Source organism: Lissotriton helveticus, chromosome 1_1, assembly GCF_964261635.1.
Source record: "Lissotriton helveticus chromosome 1_1, aLisHel1.1, whole genome shotgun sequence".
Taxonomy (NCBI): Eukaryota; Metazoa; Chordata; class Amphibia; order Caudata; family Salamandridae; genus Lissotriton; species Lissotriton helveticus.
Window position 1 is genome coordinate 1,348,823,725 of NC_136057.1, and position 23,736 is coordinate 1,348,847,460.

The 23,736-nt window shown below is 44.6% G+C and overlaps 1 protein-coding gene across 1 annotated transcript in view; it reads right to left on the reverse strand.

The window, feature by feature from the left end:
- Window positions 1-23,736, reverse strand: part of PHF5A (PHD finger protein 5A) — a 69,830-nt gene that overhangs the window by 30,535 nt on the left and 15,559 nt on the right. Inside the window, exon 3 of the mRNA XM_078683128.1 lies at window positions 8,661-8,827. Within this exon, the coding sequence (XP_078539254.1) occupies window positions 8,661-8,827 (167 nt within the window). The remainder of the gene's footprint in view (window positions 1-8,660; window positions 8,828-23,736) is intronic.

The window sequence follows — 23,736 nt, forward strand, 5'->3', positions numbered from 1 at the left end:
GCCCTTGCTGCTAGCTGCTTCTCCATCTTGGTCTGTTTCGCGTCTATTTGTATCTAACTATCTTCCGCCTCAGATATTCTACGCTCTGCCATGTCAATTCTTTCTGTGTGCTTGTCTATACGTTCAGACATCCTGTCCACCCTGCATGTCAATGAGTCTATCTTTCCATCAATGTTGGATAGGGACGCTTGGATCATGGCGAACATGGCCTGCACAGCATCATTCGTGACTCAACCCGTCGCTCCCGCCGTCGCCTGCGACAAGGATTGGTCATCCGCACTTTGGTCTGGTTGCTTTCTTGTCTGGTCAAAGGTGAGTTTGGGCTTGTTCCGAGCCGTCTTACCCATGATGCAGGTTTTGCGCCCGATGGTGTGCAGAGGCATTGACGTTCAGTAGCTACAATGTATAGACAGCGTCTCACCCAGGACCTCCCACAGAGAAAGTGATTTTGTGTTGTTGGGGTTATGAATCTGTTATTTGGAGATCCCACACCCCCAACGGGGCCTGTGCATCCGCAGAAGCGTAGGGCACTTTCCTCAGAAATGTTATCGGTGTGTTTGCGGCACCTAGGAGTGTCAAACCAACAGTATCCTCTTCCGTCACACACCAACCACACTGTCTGTTTGATGCTTTCTATTCAAGACCCACCTTGTGCCCTCGTAATAATGCACAGTACACCACTTGTGCTCAGTGGATCCTGTTATGGAGGCCACTTCAATATAGGTCTAAACAGCAGCTGATAGGTATGATAGGGGAGCATGCGCAGATATAGACTGCCTCAGTCGCCAGGGCAGACACGACAGGAACCCCCTACTGCTCAATAGGAGTCACTTGTACAATGTCAGGTTCCAGATGAGCACTTTGCATGGCCAGAGCACCCTGGGCTAAAGCATCAGCAGACACAGGGCTGTTAGCGCTCACTAGGGCTCACAATTATGCAATGCAGTGTTTCGGGGCCCTCAGCAGCCACCTCCCGCTACCGGCCAGCACGTCGGGTTGATGCTGCAGCAAAACCTCGGTCCGTGTAACCTCCCAGCACAGGGGCACACACGCGGTGTCAGGGTAATGGCGGGACGTTATTTAGGTGTCCTGAGGGACTGTGCCAGCACTTCCAATAGCACTGCTTTTATTGCGTCGGAGCGTGCACGGCCGCTCCGATCCACTTTAGTCCTCCCAGCTGCTTTGATCAAAGCGTCCACTCTCCCACAAAGCTTCGCCGCTCGCTCCGGGGTGCCGCCTAGTAATTAATGATCCATATCGGCTTCTCACGACCAGACATGCACGGGGGCCAAACCCGCCCCACCGTGCACGTTCCTATGGTAATTCCTCCAGCGCATCGCAAGGTGCTACTCAGTATTTCTTCCGGCCTCCGCTATTCCGGCATGCCGTCAACGAGGCATATGGGCTCACCTTTATTTCAAATATGGTCCGTCATCGATACTCTGCATACAGGGCAGATATTCCGGCCGGAGCAGACCTCGCTTGGTACTGCCGCCGCCGCCGTGCGTGCCAGGCGTCGCGGCTGCAGTCCAAAGCACAACCCATGGCTTCAGTTTCACATTCCGCAGGTAGGCCGCCGCTGCGCCGGCTTTCGTTCCGCGTTTGCAAGTAGTCTTATGTGGTTACAGTCAGTGTGTTAGGATGCATGCACCCATCCTCAGCTTTTCAGCAGCAAGTTTTCTGCCATCATCGGTGTAATAGCAAAACAAACAAAATGGACAGAATGTTGCACAATGGCAAAACACTTACCCCCAGTCACAGATCTGGGTTTAATCCATCGTTATTTTGCTCACCAAGCCACCCCAGTTCAGACATGGCCATATGCAAACCAGTCTTGACCCTGTGCCTCATGGGAACAGTCCAGCCCGAACTGCCAAGCCATGTCTTCCCTGGACCGGAATCAAGCATCCTAGGACCGGTTTGTGGCTATCAGCCGTCTTCAGCCAGGATAGCTTGACTCCAGTGGTGTAGTGAGCACAGGACCCACGTCTGGGCATACCCTTACCACATATGGTAAACAGCAAAACAAACAATATGCTGGACGGAATGTTGCACAATGGCAAACCTTCACTCCCAGTCACAGATCTGGGTTTAATCCATCATTATTTTGCTCACCAAGTCATCTGTGTAATTGCAGGATTATGAGAGAATTTTTAGGGCGTTCGAGAGTAGCTCGCTTAAAACGCGGCCATCTCTCTCAGCGGCTAGTTCTGCCCCCCCCAACCTCCAAATTTGAATGAACAGCAAGCATGACGAAATAAACAAGATTTAAAGGAGCCGTATTGCTCATTCACTTTCTTAAAGAACAGAAGACCCGTTCTTCCCAGCTGAAGTGCTCTCGCCAGACCTGTCCAGTAGTGAAATTTAACTCTCCATGTCACTGGTGTAGTTTCATCATCATATACAATGAACTTATAGGAGAGTGCAATGTGCCAATCAGAGATTAGCCATTTTTTGTGTATAGGTCACAGTATATAACCTGGGCACCAGACAGCAGTGCCACAATGTCTAAATAAAAAAAATCGTTTTTTTTTTTTTTTAAATGGGTGCGACCACGTAAAAAAATAAAGTGTTCTTTTCTCACAGGACCCAAGGAAGTCCAAGAACTTCCAGGATGTTGCTAGGAGTAAACCGATATCAAGTGGGGCAGTATCACCATCTTCATTATAGTGACACAACCTGCTGAGGGACGCCTGACTCAACACTCTGCTCTTTCTGTCAGTTAGCCTGGAATGTTATATAGCATCATCAAAGACCCTCAACACCTAACAAAGCACCTTAAAGCCCAGATTTCTCACAGAGTCTTCCATTCACCAGACCAGGAAATCCAAAGGACATTGTACCGTGTGTGAGAAAACCCGCAGTAATCCAAGTTTACCTTGAACCAGATTTGCTACCAAACTGCACAGGCTGCCGGAGAAGGGGGGAAAAAAGAGTGACCTCTGGGTCTTTGACATGCAACAGAACATCATTTGCATATAGAAAAAAGTTGTTATACAACAGTGAGCCTGGTCATATGTGAGGTCCTATTCTTAGAGATTAGTCCCCTGGCAACCTTATTTTTCCATCAATGGTTCACACTCCCATCCATCCATCCATCCATCCATCCATCCATCCATCCATCCATCCATCCATCCATCCATCCATCCATCCATGCATATATATATATATCTCTGAAAAAACGAGGTATTGTTTTACTTTTTACTTACTTTTTTATCATTTCATTTCTGTTTATATAACGTGTTGAAAATGCAGAGAGCACTATTTTCATTCACTCATTTGATCAAAGTATATAGGACACTGAGTGCAACTCTACTATTTATTATTTTGACACTTTATATAGGTCGAAAATGCGAGAAGTATCACTTCTGCTTTTTTAAAAGCATCTCATACCATAGTCGTTCATCCACATGCTCGTCATACAAACTTCATTTGCCCCATGGTATACAAACAAACCTCATTACCTCCATTTCATAAAAATAGTGATCTATTTTTATAAAAATAGTGATCTATAACAAATTTCAAAACATTTCTTCAAAATTCACACCAAATTCTATAATTTCTGGACATTCCTTATTCCTCTTCGTTTGTTGAATCCCCTCAAAAGGAATACCAACATTTCACACTATTTTCTTAAATGTTCTTTATACATCTATTAATCCAATTCCTTAGTGCGTAATCTTCTTTGTTGTGGCTTTTATAATCTAATCAACACGCTTTTCGGTGATCAACAACACTGCCTTCTTCATGATTACATCCAAAAAATAAAAACTCATCTCTCACACCTATAAAGTAATGACAGAAATCTTACTAAGCCTCACATATACTTTGACCCAACTGATGCAATTTACCACACCAGGTGCTTATGCGCCACCAAGTGTTACTCTTCTCAGTCCACAAACCTTCACTAACTGTTAGTGTTTGCACCAACACTTTATAACCCACAGAATTACCAGCCATAACCCAGGTGCCTATAGTCTTTATTCAAAAATCAATTGAGGAGAATGGATCACTTGAAACTACGTAGCTAGGGGTTTTTTATGGTGCTGGATGACCCTCATTAAAAAAACCTCATACATGCACGTACATGGTAACGCGGTATATCTTGGTTTTCCGCCGTTTTAAGTTGCGTTAGTGCACCTTTGTTTTTTTTGTTGTTGTATGTTAACCTCCACCCGGAGATAACCACTGGATGCGTTGTGGTGTCCAGAAAAATTAAGTGCTCGAAAAATAGTGAGTTTAAATTCTTTGAATCATCACAAAAAATATTTATTACAAGAAAGATACGTAGTTTCAAGTGATCCATTCTCCTCAATTGATTTTTGAATATATAGCCTGGAAGCTGAATGGATCTCCATTTCTACTTCCCCCCCACTTTGATAGAAAGCCTATTGTCTTTAATCACATGCCACACTTTTCCCCTTTATGTCCCATACTGTGTCATATCATCTTGTTTTCCCTGTGAGGTGGAGACAAAACATTTACCTAACCTCACAGGTAGGCCGTCCAATTGACCAGATTACGTCACCAAATAGACATGAACTCCAACCAAATTGGAGAAGAAGAATGGGTGCCAATAAACAATGTGTGTGCTTTAGGACACATCCTGCTAGTTATGTTTTTCCAAATTTTGGTTGCCCCCTCAGAGGTATAACACAGAGTACAATGACATTTGGAAAATCATAATGGAGCAGCAAGTCTCATCAGGGCATATGTACTTTGTTTACCATGGAGTTTGGTTGGAACCTATTCCTCTTCACCAATATGGTGTGAGTTCATGTCTATTTGCTGCTGTAATCTAGTCGAATGGATAACCTACTAGCGAGAGTAGGGAGATGGGTTCTATCTCCACCTCGCAGGGAAAACAAGATGATCAGCGGCATTCGACACGGTTGACTATACCATCTTGGTCAACCGTGTCGAACAGGCTGGTCTCAGGGGCTCGGCCTTGAGTTGGATCCGCTCATTTATTACTGGCCGCACACAATCGGTGAGGCTGGGCTCCTTTACTGCTCCCACCATCCCCACAACATGCGGAGTCCCTCAGGGCTCCTCCCTGTCACCGCTGCTTTTTAATTTATATTTATGCCCCCTGCTGTACTCTCTCAGGAACACAGGAGTAACCATACTCAATTATGCGGATGATCTGCAGCTCATCTTCCCCTTAAACACCGAAGACTCAGTGGCAGTGTTTCAAAACACCATGTCTCACATCCTGAGTTGGATGAGCTGCAGTCACCTGAAACTCAACCCAGGCAAGACTGAGTTGGTCTTGCCTGGGCGGAGCGCATTGAGCTGGAACCCTGGTTTCTGGCCAGTCAGCATGGGAGCTCCACCATCCAAGTCGCTCTCGGTCAAGAGTCTAGGAATTCATCTTAGTGAAGATCTTTCTCTGAAAAGACAGGTCGGGGCAGTGGTGTCCTCCAGCCTATTCCAGCTGAAGAAAATCAAGAAAATTGCTCGTTATTTTTCTCTGGAGGCGCTCACACAGATTGTCATCTCCCTGGTTCTGTCCAGATTGGACTTTTCCAACAGCCTGTACCTTGGGCTCCAGGTTGGTGAGTTGAAACGCCTCCAGCTGATTCAGAATCAGGCAGCCAGACTAATTCTTAACCTAACTAAGAGGCAGTCTGTTAGATTAGGCCTAAAACAACTACACTGGCTGCCTGTTGAGCAACGGGTGGCTTTTAAGACCGGGTGCACTTTATTTAAGTCCTTACATCAGACTGGCCCCCTATTCATTAGAGACCTGTTCAAAAAATACAATCCCTCCCGGAATCTCCGTTCCATGCACAAATACCTTCTGATTGTCCCTTCTTATAAAAGGAAACGTCTTGGAGGCTGCTGCTTTGACCACCTTGCAGCGACCTTCTGGAACTCTCTTCCCCTGCACCTAAAAATGTGTGACAATATTCTTAGTTTCAGACGTTCCCTTAAAACATGGCTCTTCTCTCAGGCGTTCTGAAAAGCTCCTCCATGCGTCCTCTGGCTGTTGCAATGTGTTCCTGTCTATAGCGCCATGAAGCCCCCGGGCGAACGAGCGCTCTACAAATACATTTCAATATCAATATCAATATCAATATGACACATCATTGGACATAAAATTGGTTATAAGGGAGAAGTGTGGATTGTGACTAAAGGCAATAGGCACCAGACATGATGGCTGGTACTCCTGTGGGTTATAAGGTGTTGGTGTTTCCAACAACAATTGGTGAAGGTATGTGGATTGAGGAGTGTACCATGTGGTGGCACATAAACACCTGGTGTAGTAAATTGCAACAATTGTGTCACAATATATGTGCGGCTCAGTAAGGCTTCAGTTATTACTTTATAGGCCTGAGAGGTACGAAGGGGTCTTGTTTAGGGGCAATCCAGAATAAGGTGGTGTTGATCACCGAAATGCGTGTGGATTTAATATAAAAGCCACAACAAAGAAGATAACGCACTACGGAATGGGATTAATAGATGCATAAAGAACATTTAAGATAATTGTGTGGAATATTGGTATTCTCTGAGTGGATGAACCAAACGAAGAGATATAAGGAATGAACAGAGATTATAGAATTTGATGTAATTTTTCAAAACCTGAAATTTGTTATTGATCACTATTTTTTATTAAATCAAAGTTATGAGGTATGTGTGTGATCTTAGGGACAAATTAAGTTTGTATGAGAAGCATGAAGATGAATGAATATGGTATAAGCGGTTTTAAATAAAAAAATAAATAACTTTTTTTTAAAACACAGAAGTGATACTTCTTGCATTTTCAACCAAAATAAAGTGTATAAAGGATCAAAAGTAGATTGATGTGTACAGTGTCCTACATACATTGTTATAATGAAAGTTTTGATACAAAAGTGTCTAATGTATTTTCAATACATTGTATAAACAAATGAAATTATAAAAATAAAGTAAAAAGTAAAACAATACCTTGGTTTACGGGTTGCATATATATTGGTATGGATGAATGAGAGATTGTGAACTATGGAAGGAAGAATACGATAGCGTGGGTGGGGGACTAACTTCTGATAATAGTTTTTGCCCTGCCCTAGGAACCATAATTGTAAAGGAGAAGGTCCTGTTCTGCTATAAATAATATGGGAGGCCATAAACAGTGCTGCTAACTAGAACTGCTTACATTTTTATTTTATTTAGTTCAAAACATTAATGTCACTGAGAAATTCACCCAACCATTTTGTTACTCTAACCATTGTTTTTTTCAGTGAATTGCTACTTTTTTAAATTAAAAAGTGTGGGTACTAGGGTGTGGGGCGGGACCGTCTTCTTATTTCAGATCCCTCTCTCAGATGACTGGTGTGCGTAGAAGGCTGCGGGGGGGGGGGGGGGGGGGGGGGGACTTGGGTCTCCTTTCAGAGTTCTCTAACAGATGACCGGTGTGCATAGTAGCGTGTGTGGATGGACTAGCCTCTCCTTGCAGGCCTCTCTCTCAAAATGATGGGTGTGCGCCCTGGATGGAGGTTTCTGGTTATCTTAGATAGATAAATAAATATAAAACCAAACTGACATTTACAAGGCAAAGAGTCATTTCCAGTTTGTGGGACATCATGAGAGATACCTTTAGCATAGGACGATGCCATACCCTCTCCATGAATGCCAGGCAATCTATTACAGTTGCACTTTATTTTCCCCTCTTCATTCCCAACTTCAACAATGCTGTGAACCCCAAGAAAGCCACTACTTCAGACCCCTGTTTGTATGATTTAAGCACACACTAGAATAGGAAGGAAGAGGCCACAGAGCAGAACTTGGGGTGACTGGAAGAGCTGCATCTGGAAACTAAATCCAAATAGTAAGGGGAGTAGCAGTTCAGCAAAGGGAATGTGCTTGAGCCCCACTCTGCTGAGACAATGTAGTGACAGGCCAGTGCGCAGACAAGAATGGATGCTGAACAGTCAAGTATTTACAACAAGGGGTGGTGATGGACAGTCTCTCTGAATTAAGCAGAATACTCTCACCCAGTCAAGAGATCAGGGCTAGATTCAACACCGTTTTTTAGCTCATTGCACCATCCCAGTTTCAGAACCTGGCTGTATGCAAATTAGTCTGTCCCTGGCCCAGTGCATCATGGGAACAGGGCAGACCAGACTACAAAAGACAATTCTTACACTGGGAAGGAAACAAGCTTCCGCATTTCAGCCGTCTTCGGCCCGGCTTGCTTGAATCCTGATGGTGCAATGAGCAAGGGACTCACATCTGAGTATACCCTTCCACGCTTAGGGTGGACAAAATTATTTACAACAAGGGGTGGTGATGGACAGAGTCTCTGAATTAAGCAGAACACTTTCACCCAGTCAAGAGATCAGGGCTAGATCCAACACCGTTTTTTAGCTCATTGCTCCATCAGGATTCAAGCAAGCCGGGCCGACGAGGCTGAAATGCCAGAAACCGGTCCCCGGTAGCTTGTCTCCTTTCTGGTGAAGAATTGGCTTGGTAGTTTGGTCTGCCCTGTTCCCATGATGCACTGGGCCAGGGACAGACTAATTTGCATATAGCCAGGTTCTGAGCTGGGATGGGGCAGTGAGCTAAATAACGGTGATGGATCAAGCCCTGATCTTTGGACTGGGTAAGAGTGGTCTGCTTAATTCAGACACTCTGTTCATCACCACCCCCTTTTCTGAATCGAACAGTCAAGTACTCACATCTTTCTCCTGAATGGTGCATTCCTTACAATAGTATGCATCAGAGACGCCCGGGCCACCACAGATCACACAGCGACCCTGGTATGAGCCATAATTACACTCATCGCAGATACGAACCAGTGTGCACGGCCGGACATACGAGTCACAGATCACACATTTACCATCACCTACAAGGAGAGGGAGAAGAAACAACCAATTTATTCCAAAACATTATGGAGCAGAACACAGGACATTGCTACAAGAACTAGAAATAAGAGCAGAGAGACGTAACAGCAAGGAGACTCTGAAACAGCTGCTAAGACTGACAAAGCAACAACAACAAAAAAATCTATGATAACGAGGGGAAACAAGGGAGCCAGGTACCAGGAAGGCAACAATAAGGGGACTGAAAGGACACAAGGAATAAAAAACAAGCTTTACCAACAATTTGGCTTGGACTGCAGCAATAAAATGGGGTAGAAGTCAGAACACAGATGGGAGGAGAGACTGGCTACCTGGCTGGTGGTGGCAATTTCTAAGGTGAAAATACAGGTCAATAATAAGTTTTAAAGTAACAACCCTTATCCCCACAAGAGGACAACAAAGAGGAGTACACAATTACAGCACAGGAAGCACATTTTTTATTAGCGATACCAGGCACCAATACAATTTAAAGGAATATCTGGCTTGACATGGTGCACACAATTTGGGCAGAACATTTGACAAGAAGTGGCACGGTCTAGGAGAGGAGAGAGTATCAATGTGTAGAAAAGGGGAAAGAATTGTAAATTAAACTATAATACTTTAGACCATTCAGCAGAAAAAATGGTGCAGGGAAGATAAAAAAAATCCCACTCATTTTTCCTTACCAAGCATTTAAAACATTTTATGGTTAGACACTGGTAGTTTCTCTGTTTAGAACAGCAGGAGGTTTACAACCACTGGATCGATATCTTGTTGAGGACGAATTACACCAGGCTCCATGCCAAGGAAAGATGAGGGGAAAGTTAAAGCAAGGATTACCCAGGTATGTTAGGTGGACTACAGGTGCAAAATATAATTTTAAAAGACTATAGTATGAGCTCAACTACAGGAGGTCAGAATGGTGTGGGAGGAGTGTTCTGCCCAACATTCATGGGATGAAATTCATCTTGTGGGTACAGACCTGCTCACTTATCACCAGGTTGTAATACCCAATGTCCTTCAGATAAAGTTTGAAATTAATTTAAGTTTATATTCGTAGCTGTTTCTATAACTGTTAATTAGTTGGTCTCTTGGGACTTTGTGTAGGCATGAGCATGTGGTTACAATTCATTTAGCGGAAGTGCTAAACTCACATTTAGGTCATGGAGAAATGTTAATGAGATCATATTGGTGTTAAGAGACGATTCATGTTGCAATGAAGCAACCATGGGGAGTATGGGATGCAAAAGGTGACAGGTGCGAGGGCGGACTGTAAAAGGCAGGCTAGTGTAGAATTTCCCAGTATGCAATTCAATATTTCAATTACTTTTTTCAAAATGGCTAACTTTATAATAAAAAAATAATACATTTAAAAAAAAGAGAAGGTCCCCCAGTAACAGTTATAATTTGACAATACTTCAAGTGGAGCAGTATAGGAACAGAAGAAAACATTGTACAGGTTACAACATTCAACCCTTTTTAAAAAGGTTAACAAATATACCTGAAAAAGGGGGTGTGGGATACAAAGAATAGACACAGTGTTCCTAAAGACTCAAAGAAGTAAAAACATATGAAAAAACCCACACAAAAAAAAAATGTAATTGAAGTAGTACACTTAAGTAAAACAGTTAATTTACAACATACATTTGTGGAACTCCTGTATAGCAATGCCAGAGTAGAATAATGTACAATTGGCTTGTGCCATTTGCCACTGCATGTGGCAGACAAAGGAGGAGGCCGTGGTGAACACAAGAGTGCAACATTGACCCACTGTCTGGATGCAACGGTTCTGTAACATACCTGATGAATAAGAACACAGACATTAATAAGTGCTGCTTTAAGTGACTTGGGGGTAACTCAGTGTTCCTTTTTTTACCATCACCTAAATCTAGAACGGTGCAATAGCGTTTTACGTAGCGACAGCAGAGATGGGCCCTTCACTTCTAGAAGCCCCAGGTTGTTGCATTACAAAGTGGAGGGGGTGTAGTTTAAGTAAACTCAGGTAACTCAGGTATAACAGATTAGCAGGTGCACCTTTGGGGTCTTCCAGGCATAGTGGCTGGCCATGGTCGGGGTGCAGACATGGCTTGCCTTAGGCAGAACTCAGTCAGCATAGAGATTTAAAGTTTGAATTTGTTAAATTCAGGTGCACGGAGAGAGAGAGGCAGTTTAATGCTTTTGCATCCCAACAATGACATATTTTGGAAGTTTCATTTTATGTTGCAATAGTCTAGCCTAATCCTCTGAAGCACTCGTCAACTTCACCCAATGGTCCATTCAGGAGTCAGAAAGTTCTTTAAAAGGCAATGTCAGTAGCTGGGCTCAATTGTTTTGGTTTGGGGTCCTACGGGAATTCCAAGATGAAAGGAGGTGTTGATCATAACTGTAAGGTACTCCTCCAGAAATGCACGGAGAAGTTTCACACATGCTTCCTGCAAGGCTCAACTGGTAAGTCTGAAGCTTTGTTGCAATGAACGAAAACGGTTGACATGTGAGTACTGTATGGAGGTCCGGTGCAATCCTGCCTTCTTTCTGTGACTCTGCTAACATACAGAATAATTAAGTAAAACTCAATTTAGTTCACAGTAATAATAGCCTGAAACAACTTTCAGATTACAGACAACCAAACCAGTGCTATGTATACGTCCATATAAAATTGAATCCTTGAGATTTAAGAACACTCATTTACTTCAACATAACCAGTCTATGATTTTGAAGTTTGTCGATATTGTTCAGTAAATCAGCGATCCCAACTCCAAATATCCAGGTGACAAATGTATAATCAGCACAGCCAACAGGTGCTTCACGACAACATCGCTTCTTCAGGGCTGTTAGATACACAACATTGTTATTCTTCCTATAAATATTCATTATCCTGGTATAATGAACCATATCATCATTCATATTTTATCCCAAAAATAGATGTCTTTTGTTCATGGCTATAAATTATTAATGACAGTAGGGACCCTATAAACACCCCAATTGTGTACAGCAACAATTACCTTCTGCAATTGTTAATTTTAAAGCATCTTAGTGACCAATTTCTCAATTATTCCAGACCCATGATACAGGAATCTAATTAGATTCTCTTATAATGGGGTTGAAATTGTTCACAAAGAAACACTTTAAAATGTACAGTAATAGGTTGACTGGCAGTATGGCTCCTAAAAACTGTTCTAGAACTAAATGAATAACATTTCTTCAGTTAAATTATTTTAGAGATTGTGGAGAGGATGTTGTGAGGGTATGAATAAAAATGTGGACAAATTCACTATTGGATATCGTGAATGCAGTGACATTATCATAACTTGTTAATATTAGAATTGAGAGTTATCTGTACAACAATTGGCTAACTTCCTTCATGAAAAAATTCAAAAAATTCTTAATTCAATTCCCCCCGCGAATCCGTGCGAGGAAAATGATCTCCCGCACTCCCTAACACCTAGTGGTCTGTCCTCTTGGGGTCAAGTTACGACCGAAGAAGTAGGAAACACGTTAAAATCCATAAAAAGCGGATCTCCCAGGGACCCCGTCCCACTTCGGATCCTTAAGGAGGTAGCTTCCACGATTATCCCCCCCTGACTCATCTGATCAACGCCTCATTCCAACAGGGAGTTGTACCCCCGAGCTGGAAGACGGCGGTTGTGAAAGCTCTATTAAAGAAACCCTCCCTCGACCCTGAAAATCTGGCCAATTACAGGCCCATTTCCCCTACTCCCAGGAATCAGCAAGATTGCTGAAAAACTGGTTAATAAAAAACTCTCCCAGTTCCTGGAGGTCAACAACAAGCTAAAAAGTTCCCAGACGGGCTTTCGCCCAAGGCAGGGCACTGACATCGCCCTCCTGGCAGCGGTAGAGGAGGCCAGAGCACTATTGGACGGAGGAGGATCAGTGGCAGTGATCCTCCTCGACCTAAGTGCGGCCTTTGATACCGTCAACCACCAACTTCTCATCAAGAGAGTCGGTGTGGAAGGCCCGGCCCTATCCTGGCTCTCATCCTTTCTGGCTCAACGGACCTATCAGATCTGGGAGAAGAACGCCTGCTCCTCCGAAACTCCCCTCCAATGTGGTGTGCCTCAGGGCTCCTCCCTGAGCCCCACATTATTTAATATCTATATGTCCACATTGGAGGAGGTCATCACCCCGTTCGGAGTGAGCGTCGTCAGCTATGCTGACGACACACAACTAGTGGTGTCACTATCTCACCCCAGACAACAATCAGCAGATTTATTTAACTGCCTTACGCAGGTTCACTGCTGGATGAACAACTCAGCCTTAAAACTAAACGGGACGAAAACTGAGGTTCTGCTCCTCGGCCCGAAAGGACTCACACTCTCCCCGAACATCTGGCCAGCCTGTTTGGGCCCCCCCCCGACCCAAAAAAAGAAGTAAAAAGCCTTGGTATGTGGCTCGATTCTGACCTCTCGTTCACTGTGCAGGCAAAGAAAGTAGCCGGGACCTGCTTCGGGCTCCTGAAATCGTTGAGGAAAGTCCTGCCTCTCCTGCCCTCCAACTCCCAAAAATTGCTAATCCAAGGCCTAATACTCTCGAGGCTTGATTATAGCAATGTGATCTACCTAGGCGCCCCCGAAGCGACGCTTAACAAGCTTCAGAGAATCCAGAACACTGCTGCCCAGATTCTCACAAATACCCCTGCCAGAGCTTCGGCTAAACCTGCCCTAAAACTTCTCCACTGGCTTCCCATAAGGGAGCGGGTCAAATTCAAGGCCCTATGCCTAGCCCACAAACTGCTACAAAATCAAGGCCCCCCTGTTCTCAGGAAATTCATCATACCCTATAAATCCACAAGACCCCTCCGCTCGGACACGGAAAACTTCATCACTACCCCTAGATTCAAGAAAGCCCGCACAGGAGGAAGACGTTTTTCAGTCCATACTGCACGTCTCTGGAACTCACTCCCCCGCGACTCGAACCACAATACCTTCACTTCAGGAAACGGCTCAAGACTCACCTTTTTCCCCAATGGATCATGCTCATCCGTAACCCTGATCTTCTATCCCCCTTCCCTCTTCTTCTCTCCCTTGTCCCATTGAACTGAAGAGATAGGATTTGTTAGCCCTGGGAATATGGTTGGAAGACGATCTGTCCTTCAGGACTCATGCCAAGAAGACCGCAGGGGTCTGCTTTGGTTTGCTGAGATCAGCCCGAAAGGTGTTACCTTTGCTTCCTGCTCCATCAAGGAAGCTGTTGATACGTGGCCTAATTCTATCTAGGCTCGATTATGGGAATGCGTTGTTTCTCGGTGCCCCTGAAGCTACCTTCAAAACCCTCCAACAGGTGCAAAATGCAGCTGCGAGAGTCCTTATGGATGTTCCCAGAAGGCAGTCTGCTGCTCCGGCCCTTAAAGCGCTCCACTGGATCCCCGTGAAGGAGCGGGTGAAATTTAAAGCGCTTTGCACAGCTCACAAAATTTTATATGGTAAAGGCCCTCCCATTCTTGCCAATATGGCCCGTCCCTACAAACCCCCTCGTCCGTTGCGCTCTGATCAAAAACATCTCTTGCAGTCAGCGAGAGTAAGAAGAGCCCGGTCTGGGGGCAGGCGTTTTTCTGTGCAGGTGGCCTCTCTTTGGAACTCTCTGCCCCTCAAGATTCGCTCAGAACCCCAGATCCTATCATTTAGGAAGCTGCTTAAGACCCATCTGTTTCCCCGGTAGTGATTAGCTGAGTTTTTTTTTTTTTCCTTTTTCCTGTGGTCTGTTGCGCCGGGATGCCCCTGGGTAAGCCGAGCGCACTATAAGTTTCATATTATTATTATTATTATTAGCGCTGGGATACCTCAGGGTGACTACGCGCTCTATAAAATTAAATAATAATAATAATAATAATAACAACATAATCAGAGTGTTTACAGGACCGCTGTAGTAATCAAAATTGTAAACCCATAAACAAAAGTTTCAGGGATAAAGTGCTTAAATATATCAATTGAATAACAAGGTGGCATAGCATGTTTGAATTTGTTAATGAGTAACCGGAAAATTGTGTTTTTGAACAATCTCAGTATGAGGTTAAGAGCAGTTTATTTATGAAGCATTATTCGGAAATATCTTATTCTAACATTTTGAAATATTCCCCAATCATACATTTGAATGATATCATGTTGGATTTGTTTTTGGAGAATTGGAGCTTGTCTTCCCTTTGATGTTCTTAATTGTCATTCATTATAACGGTTTAATATATCGAACATCTATATGTTGATATGGTTCATAATACATAATGAAAGTCTGTGCAAAAACTAAGTGTTTTGTATCCAATAACCCTGAAAAATTGATGCGGTTGCGAAACACCTACTGGCTCTGTCAATTATACTTTGGTCATAGGGAATTTTGGAGTGGATGTCAATAATGATGATCAGTTTCCAAAAATGGAGTAAAGGATATTAATTGAACATCACGGACGGGTTATGTTGGAGGGAACTAGTGCTCATATATCAAGATTTCAATGTCATATTGACACATACAGAATAATAAAGCCTTCTGGGGGAACTTCACCAATAAAAGCAGCTGCAACGCAAAACCACATCCTTTCATGAAGTAACTTATTTTTATATAGGCGGCTTGAGCTACAGAGTCAATGACAGTCAACCTATGCATTTCTTTTAACTTTGCCCCCAAAAACATTGGCAAAATACAAAATGTGATAGTAACGCAGTGCTGACTTTGTAACAATAATACACTGCAAAACAGCTTGGGGAGAAAAGGCACCAGCTAAAAAGATCTGTGTATTGAGAAAGAATCAGGGTGGAATACTGGTGAGCTAACGGGTAATTGTAGGAAGGTGGATACCAGACTATGGTTACCCCAGATTTTTTGCCTTGTGTTTAGCTGGTTTTCGACTTAGTTGGCCTGGGATCCTGCTAATCAGGGCCCAGGCTATCTGCTCTCTCTTTAAATGGACTCCATGTACTATAGGTACATAACCAATTTGGTACTGGACACCTTGTCAGCCCCTGTACCATGTACTATAGGTGCTCAGGGCATAGGTGCATCCAAGGCCTACCAGGGGCTGCAGCATATCTTTTGCCACCCCTGGCTGGTACTTAAATCGACACAGCTGGTTGTTCACACAGCTGGGGCAAGGTGGTGAACTCACCCCTTGCTTAGATATAGTATACCTATGTCTAAACCTATATCTGGACACATAGACACCTATAAGTCACTCCTATGGCAGGCCTTTACAGTCCTGGAGGCAGAGTGCTTGGTTTTATGTGAGATGGTGCTCTAGCATGAGCTGAGCCAGTCTGCAGTGTGAGGACCAATTCCTTAATGCTGTTCCAGTGATACTGCCATACCATATACTCTTAAGTGCATTATAATCCTTACGGTTATTGCAACTCTGGTTTGGTTTATCAAAACATGTCCTGTTTGGTGTCATACACATTGGAATACTATCCCCTTGCCAGTCCTGGTAATGGGGATAGCATCCCACCCTTTTAGAGTGTGAAGGTATGTTACTTACTGAAAACGCGGTTAATCCTAACCAGAGCCCCAGCATCACCAAATGGATGCTGCTGCCACAGACACATGTCTGGCCTCCTGCTGCTGACCGAAACTCGGCAGAGGACGCCTGGACAAAGGGTTTCCTGTCACAGGGAGGTGTCACAGCACCCCAGTCAGGAGATAGTGGATTGTAGCAACCCTCCGTTGAAAGAAACTAGACACTGCCTTGGGCGCACAAGGTGTCCCTGGGCAGATTCCAGTCAAACCGGTTCTGGGGCCATCCAGACCCAGTCCTGGCGCGAAACTGGACAAGGGGAATGGGGTGTAACCACCCCCTTCCTGGGTCCCACCCATAGGAGGGACCTAGCAGGTAATCCAGCCCCCAGATTTGGAATATAGGTGGGAGCAGTGCCAATGCACATCAGATTATCCTGACTGAAAACTTATGAAACGAAACTCTGGACCCTTCGACATCCCACTCCTCGAGGAAGACTGAAGAATCTCCCTTGTGGTCAAGGAGTGATCACCCTGTGCAAACAGGCACCATCCAGCACCTCGACGTTTGCTTTGTTGCAGTTCCCGCCGGAACTCGAGCGACAGAGATCGACAAGACCCAGCGTGTCTGCCTTCTAACAGCCCAATCCACAGTCCCTGCAGAGCTGAGACCCGTGGAGGCGACCTGAAGCGTGGGAGCGGCCTTCTTGGAGGAACTACGAAGCGCTGACCGTGCAGCATCCGAGGCTCCCTCAAAGCTGTGCATTGGAGTCTGAGAAGCTCCAGCCCCGAGCAGCTTGTGTACCGAAGCTCACCCCTCCACACTCGACGAGTGCTGCGTGGGGCCCTTTTGCATTTTCCTGCTTGACGCGTTGGTCCGGTCGCTTGCCTGTTGGCCCCAGTACCGACGAAACCTTGAATTTACACAGCTTGTCTGGTTGCTCCAGACTGGCCCTCGCTCCCCTGAAAAGGAGCACCCGCTCAGACCTTGATGGTCCGAGTATTAAGCCATCTTCGAATCCTGCGTGAGTTGCATTTGCCAAGGCCTGTTGACTCCGATCTTGAAGCCGACACCGCCGACAGCGAGACCTTCGTGGGACAGCTCGTGATTCACTCCAGGACATCCTCGGTGCCCCAGAGACCACGTGGCAGCGGAGAGAAGCTACACGACATCGACCTGATTGCGCCCGACATTGCCTGGTTCCTTCCTGGTCACTGACTAGTGACCCAGACTCTGTCCCCTCTGCTTTCAGGTACTCTACAACTTCGATCCACCCTTGGATCACACCGGACACTTCTCTTCTGGACGCCTGCAGCATCTTCATCTCCAGGCACCCTAGATCTTCGTGACGAAACCAGACACACCTGTGCACTCGCTTCCTGTGGGTGAGGTAACTCTTGAACGCGGCTCCTGTAGTGTTTTACACCTCTAGTGTCTAAGCCTAAAGTTTTGTCCTTCTAGTCCAGTCGGAAGACTCTTAAAACTGTAACTCGATAACTTTTACGCACCATTGACTTTACATTGGTGCATGCCTGTGCTTTCTGCACTGCACCCAATCCCGCGGGCTACTCCCGTCCTAACTGCTGTTAGTCCAGTGTAGTCCAAGCGATTCCCAAGGCCCCAGGCCTTACCCCTGATTGATTAGTGATTGTTATACCACTTTATTGATATATGGTTTGAGTGGCCACCGGCCTCATCCAAAACGTGCAACTTGTCTATGTTATACTGTGCTTTTATTTAAACGCTTGTGCTTCATTGCTCATAAAGAGTAGTGGGGATTATTCTAAGAATAAATACATATATTTTGATAATATATAACTTGTGTGGTGTCCTTTCATTTGATATTACAGGATTGCATATGGTAAAACAGCTCGCTTCACTCGCCCTCTGAAGTTAAGCCTTTAAGGCTGCTTAGTCCATGCTACCCCTAGGATAGCTTGTCTATAAGGTTGACTTACAACCACCACCATAAGGGATTGTTTGGACTGATATAAGGTGCCCCCAGAACTGGAGACATCATACATCAGGCCAACTCCCCACGGTAATTTACCTGCTAGAGTGTGTGTAGTTTCTGGTGACCAGCCTGATTAATCATAAAAATAGCTCAGGAGGTTAATGCGGTCATTGTAGAAAGCCTAGCATAACCTAACCAACCTCTGCTTGCAACTTCCATGCAACTCATTCCGAGTCGTGCAGGGCGGTACTTTTGCACGAGATAACACCCTGCAGGATTCCATGCTGTTTCAAAGGTGCGGGTTCAACTGGTAAGACAGAATGCATACTTGCACAAATATTCCTCTTGCTGAAAACGAAGAGGAAAATCTGCAGTGACAGTAACCCAGAATTTGAAATACCATGCAGCAATGGACCTGGCAATTCCAGGTCCTGCATACTGTTCACCATTATCGGCATTAACTCTTTATGGATGATAACTCGAGTGGAGATATCAGGTGGAATCGTTAACACCAGTCCTGCTATTTCCACCGCCAGTTACCAGCCAACTCAGAATGGGCCCCTTTGTACTAAGTACACAAAAAACAAAATAACTTTATATTGTCTCCTACACGACTGCTTATTGGTCTAATTGCACTAAATAAATATTCAGATTTTTATACAGACCTACACATCACACAGGTACACAGGGCTGGACATTTTTAGGTCTTGCTAGAGTCAGCGCGCATGAGCTGCTCTTGCGAGAAATTCTGTAAGGGGCTTTTTTAAATGCTACCCAGGCTTGCTAGCACGAGCCCAATCACGTGCGACGTGCACAGCTGCCATTTGCCACACGCAAGCCTGCTTTCACTTTTGCCGTTGTGTGCGCGCGCCATCACTTTCAGGGCCCCAACAACCCACCCCCCCTCTTCCTCACCAACACTTTCAGCCTGCACTTTTACTTTCGCAGCTGAATGCGCGTGCACGCACACATGCGCAATAGCTTTTACTTTTACAGCCAATGCTTGTTTGTTTAGCCTCAGCTGCTCTGGCTCTTCACTTCAGAGTCCGGCTTGTAGGCGCCCTGGTTTAGGAACGCTGGATGTTGGTCCTGGCGTCCTGCCTCTTGTGTCTTCCCTGCACACCATCAGGTAAGTACTTTTCTTTTTACTTATTTAAACAAATTAGGTTTACTGACTTAACGCTGCTGGAGAAACATCCGTGCCCAGTCATAGAATGTCCAGCAGGTTTGATGTTTAAATCTACTAATATTCATATTAAATCTCTTTACGGTCAACAAAATGTGCCATAAATTGCCATACATGCAGTATGTATGTTGATGAGGCTAGCTTCCAAGGAGACACCAACAGTCGATGCCTGGTGGGAAATATTGCTACAAAGAGAGCCTAATATTTTATAGTAGTCCTTCCTTTTCTCCCCCATTTTCCTATATGTCGATCCGTATTGACTTTCCTAGCCTGACTCGCCGGCCTGCTTCCTTCTGCCCAGGTCTGGCTGGCTGCTTTACAGCCTCGTTAAACATGGCTTCTGTTTGCCCGATTTGCTGTTTGATGACAGGGTACACATACACCTAGCATCTTTGCATATTTAACGGTAAACATGAAGTCAGATTAAAAATAGCAGCATTTAAAACATTCATTATTTTAACATGAAGCCTGTTACGCACTTTTTAAATTGTGTCCTTTACTAGAAAAGGATTCAAAATAAAAAGATTTTGTAGGTAGTAAGCTAATGTTTGGCTCAATCTAGCTGACAACCACAGGAAACCAGAAGAATCACAAAAATGCCTTGGATTTACAAATGGAATTATTATTTCATACGATTGCCTGTATCCCATCTCCCAGCAATGGTGGATTCCCGTTGCTGCACTGACACAACAAAGCCTGTCCAGATAGATGAGGGACAAACACAAGGTGCAAAGCCATCAGCAGAATGAAGCATTGGGGAGGGAGTGCTGCACATGACAAGCCAGGCCCTTTCCTTCTACTTGTACTCACTAAATGGTTTTATTGCACTGCTGTGCACTACATTTTATTTACTGTATCTCTTATTTCACCATATTTTGCATTAAATTATAGCAATAATGCATGGTATCCGTTCATTCCTCTAAACAGGTATTTAGTAGGTGTCAGAATTGTACGTCCTAGCTTTGCTTCAGTGTCATGTTGCGCCTGCGTTTTTGATGCAGGATTGCCTGCAGACAGGATCGAACTGAGACAAAATAAAAATAGGGCCAAGTGATAAAATAAAGTTGGGCCACATTAGTGAACCAGATAGCTGAAAAAGTGGCCCACATTAGACCAATTATGAAGTTGTGAAGGCACGCTGTCTTGGTATGTTATGGGAGACAACATGCATGTGTTCGCTGCAAGATAATGCTTGTTTTCAAAGTCTCTCGTAACTCATTTTACCTACATGCAATTTGTAAAGAGACTGATTGCCCTGATGGGGTCTGTCAAAAAGGCCTGAGCCTCTAATTGTGCACAGACAAAATGAACCACCATATATGAAGTAAAGCGTTTGCTGATAGGCAGCGCTGCAAGGAAGTCAAAAGCTTAGCGGCTTCTCTGCAAGAGGATGCTAAGCTCTACGGTGCACAGAGAGAACAGACAATAGTGCAAGCCTGAATGGCCGATCACAGTGCACAGGAGAAACACACTGGCATGTCCTTGGCAAGTCATGCAAAATGTCTTGGGGGTTACAGGGTGGTCAAAACTCATTTAAGGGATACTTATGGCCATCACGTGTTGATAAAGCACATCTTCACATGACAGCAGAGTTCCCACTAAAGTTGTAAGTACAGCCCCACCTTAAAGAAGTATGTTGGAATGTGTTGACCGCAGACTGGAATTTATGTTCTTGTCCCAAGAGGAGGTTCTGAGATGGCACTACATAAGCCAATGATCAGCGTAGAAGGTGGTAATGTTAAGAGTGAGGTGACTGGATGTCAGTGAAATTTAAATCCAAGTTTGCTTGGTCAACGGCTGAAGTGCTGTAGATAGACTGGTTGTGACCCGAGCAAACTACAAACTGGAAGTGGCAAGATACTAGGCCAAAACATTTCAGTTAGGGTAGAAGATAATCTATAGAAAGCTGGAGGGCACCGCGACATGTCTGTAGGCCATGACAGACAAGCATTTCTTAAGGGCAAGTTCCTTCTGCAACATCAAATCAATTCTTTGGATTATTGGTAAGGAACAAGAGGTCAGCCTTGGTAGTTTAATAAACAAGCATTTGCAATGCAATAGGTCTCGCATTAGGAAAGTTTGAGCTATTGGTATTGTAAATGACATTTTTTATTTATGTGCTTGTTTTGAAAATAGCGAAATTAATAGCTTTATCATTTACAATGCCAATAGTTTTATCTTTCGCAAATGTGACACCTATAACATTTGTAACACAATATGTGTTGTAGCACTGAGTGGTATTTGGAGTGTATGTTGCATTGAGCGTAGTGTAATTATGTGGCATGTAATTATGTGGTACTGAGTGGGATTTGAAGTGTATGTTGCATTGAGTGCTGTGTAATTATGTGGCGTGTAATTATGTGGCACTGAGTGGGATTTGGAGTATGTTGCATTGAGTTTAGTGTAATTATGTGGTGTGTAATTATGTGGCACTGAGTGGGATTTGGAGTATGTTGCATTGAGTTTAGTGTAATTATGTGGTGTGTAATTATGTGGCACTGAGTGGCATTTGAAGTGTATGTTGCATTGAGCGCAGTGTAATTATGTGGTGTGTAATTCTATGGCACTGAGTGGTATTTGTAGTGTATGTTGCATTGAGCGTAGTGTAATTATGTGGCGTGTAATTATGTGGCACTGAGTGGTATTTGGAGTGTATGTTGCATTGAGTGCAGAGATAACAAAAGACAGGTGCATGTAAAGAAATCAGGAGGGAGCTAAATTGGTTAAGGGGGCAGATGGGAGGAAGAGAAAAGGGGAAGAATGAAAATAAAATGGGAGAGAAAAAATTCGGCTGAATCTACCCCTGAATGCGAGTGTCCAAAAGAGGAGGGAGCCGACGCCTAGACTTGAACCGGTTTCCCAGTTCCAAAGTCGGCAGCTTTTGCCGTTATGCCACATTCTGACTCAAGTAATAGGGCCTGAACACAAACACGAACATTATTGATCAAAATATTCTCTGAAAAGTTGAGTTCTGTTATTTACAGCTCTGCGCTATGTCCGGGTTTAAGAACACGGGAGCTGGAAGACAATTGCCTGTTTCAGACCGACGCCCGTAAGCATCTTCGTTCATGGAGGGGTCGCGAGCTGAGTGGCGGGAGACTAAAGTGCGAGGACGATGACGGCATCTAAAGAGAGGAGGAGCGCCATGTGGGTCGGCGAGGGAGGATGAATGAGCTAAAAATAAAATGCTGTGGGGTTTGAGCGGCACATGACCCGGCCCTGGCATTTCTCCACACACCTGCCCACAGAAGCATTCTGGCCTTTCTAAATGTTATTTCTCTGTAATACTGACCAGTTCCTCGCTCGTCAAGTTGCCAGAGCGCAGGGTTCTCAAGCCCTGCCGCCATGTGGCTCTATCCATTTCGGCTCATGAGATGGGGTTGTTAGACCACTCTAACACTATAGTAATTTAAGGCAAACAGACCCTGGAAAATGAAGAATACGAGGCTATTAAAAGAAGCACTGGTAAAGAGAACAGGTCTTGTTTTTATGTGCTAACACATACAGCAGTAGCGCTTTCAAGTGAGGCACACAGCAGGGAGTCCGCAGGAGCGGACAAACGGGGCTGTAGCTGAAGTTTAATTGTAAGGTAGGAGCGGAGGGCTACCACTAAATATCATTAGGCGATAGGCGAGAGATAAATAATGAGGCCGAGCTAAGACGTGATTAACAAAGTCTCAAACTACTGGCGGAAGAAGGCTCGTGGAAGCAATCCGATGGAGGCAAGGGGCAAAAGTAAATAAAAATAAAAAATAGGAAAAGTTGAGTCAGTGCCCTGGCACAGCTCTGCGTCTCCGAGTGTTCATGTGTTTTTGCAGTTTTATATAGCATGAACTCGACGCGATGGTATAGGAGCGCTTTTTACACGAGCACAAGTTGCATTACACAAGAACACATTTTTGTTAGCAACGGAGATTAAGTGATTTGCCCAGAATCACAACAGGATGTTGAGCCGACGCCTAGACTCGAACCCTGTTTCCCAGTTCCAAAGTCGGCAGCTTTTGCCGTTATGCCACATTCTGACTCAAGTAATAGGGCCTGAAGACAAACACGAACATTATTGATCAAAATATTCTCTGAAAAGTTGAGTTCTGTTATTTACAGCTCTGCGCTATGTCCGGGTTTAAGAACACGGGAGCTGGAAGACAATTGCCTGTTTCAGACCGACGCCCGTAAACATCTTCGTTCATAGAGGGGGCGCGAGCTGAGTGGCGGGAGACTGAAGTGCGAGGAGGATGACGGCATCTAAAGAGAGGAGGAGGGCCATGCATGTGGGTCAGCCAGGGAGGATGAATGAGATAACAAGAATGTGGCGTAATGC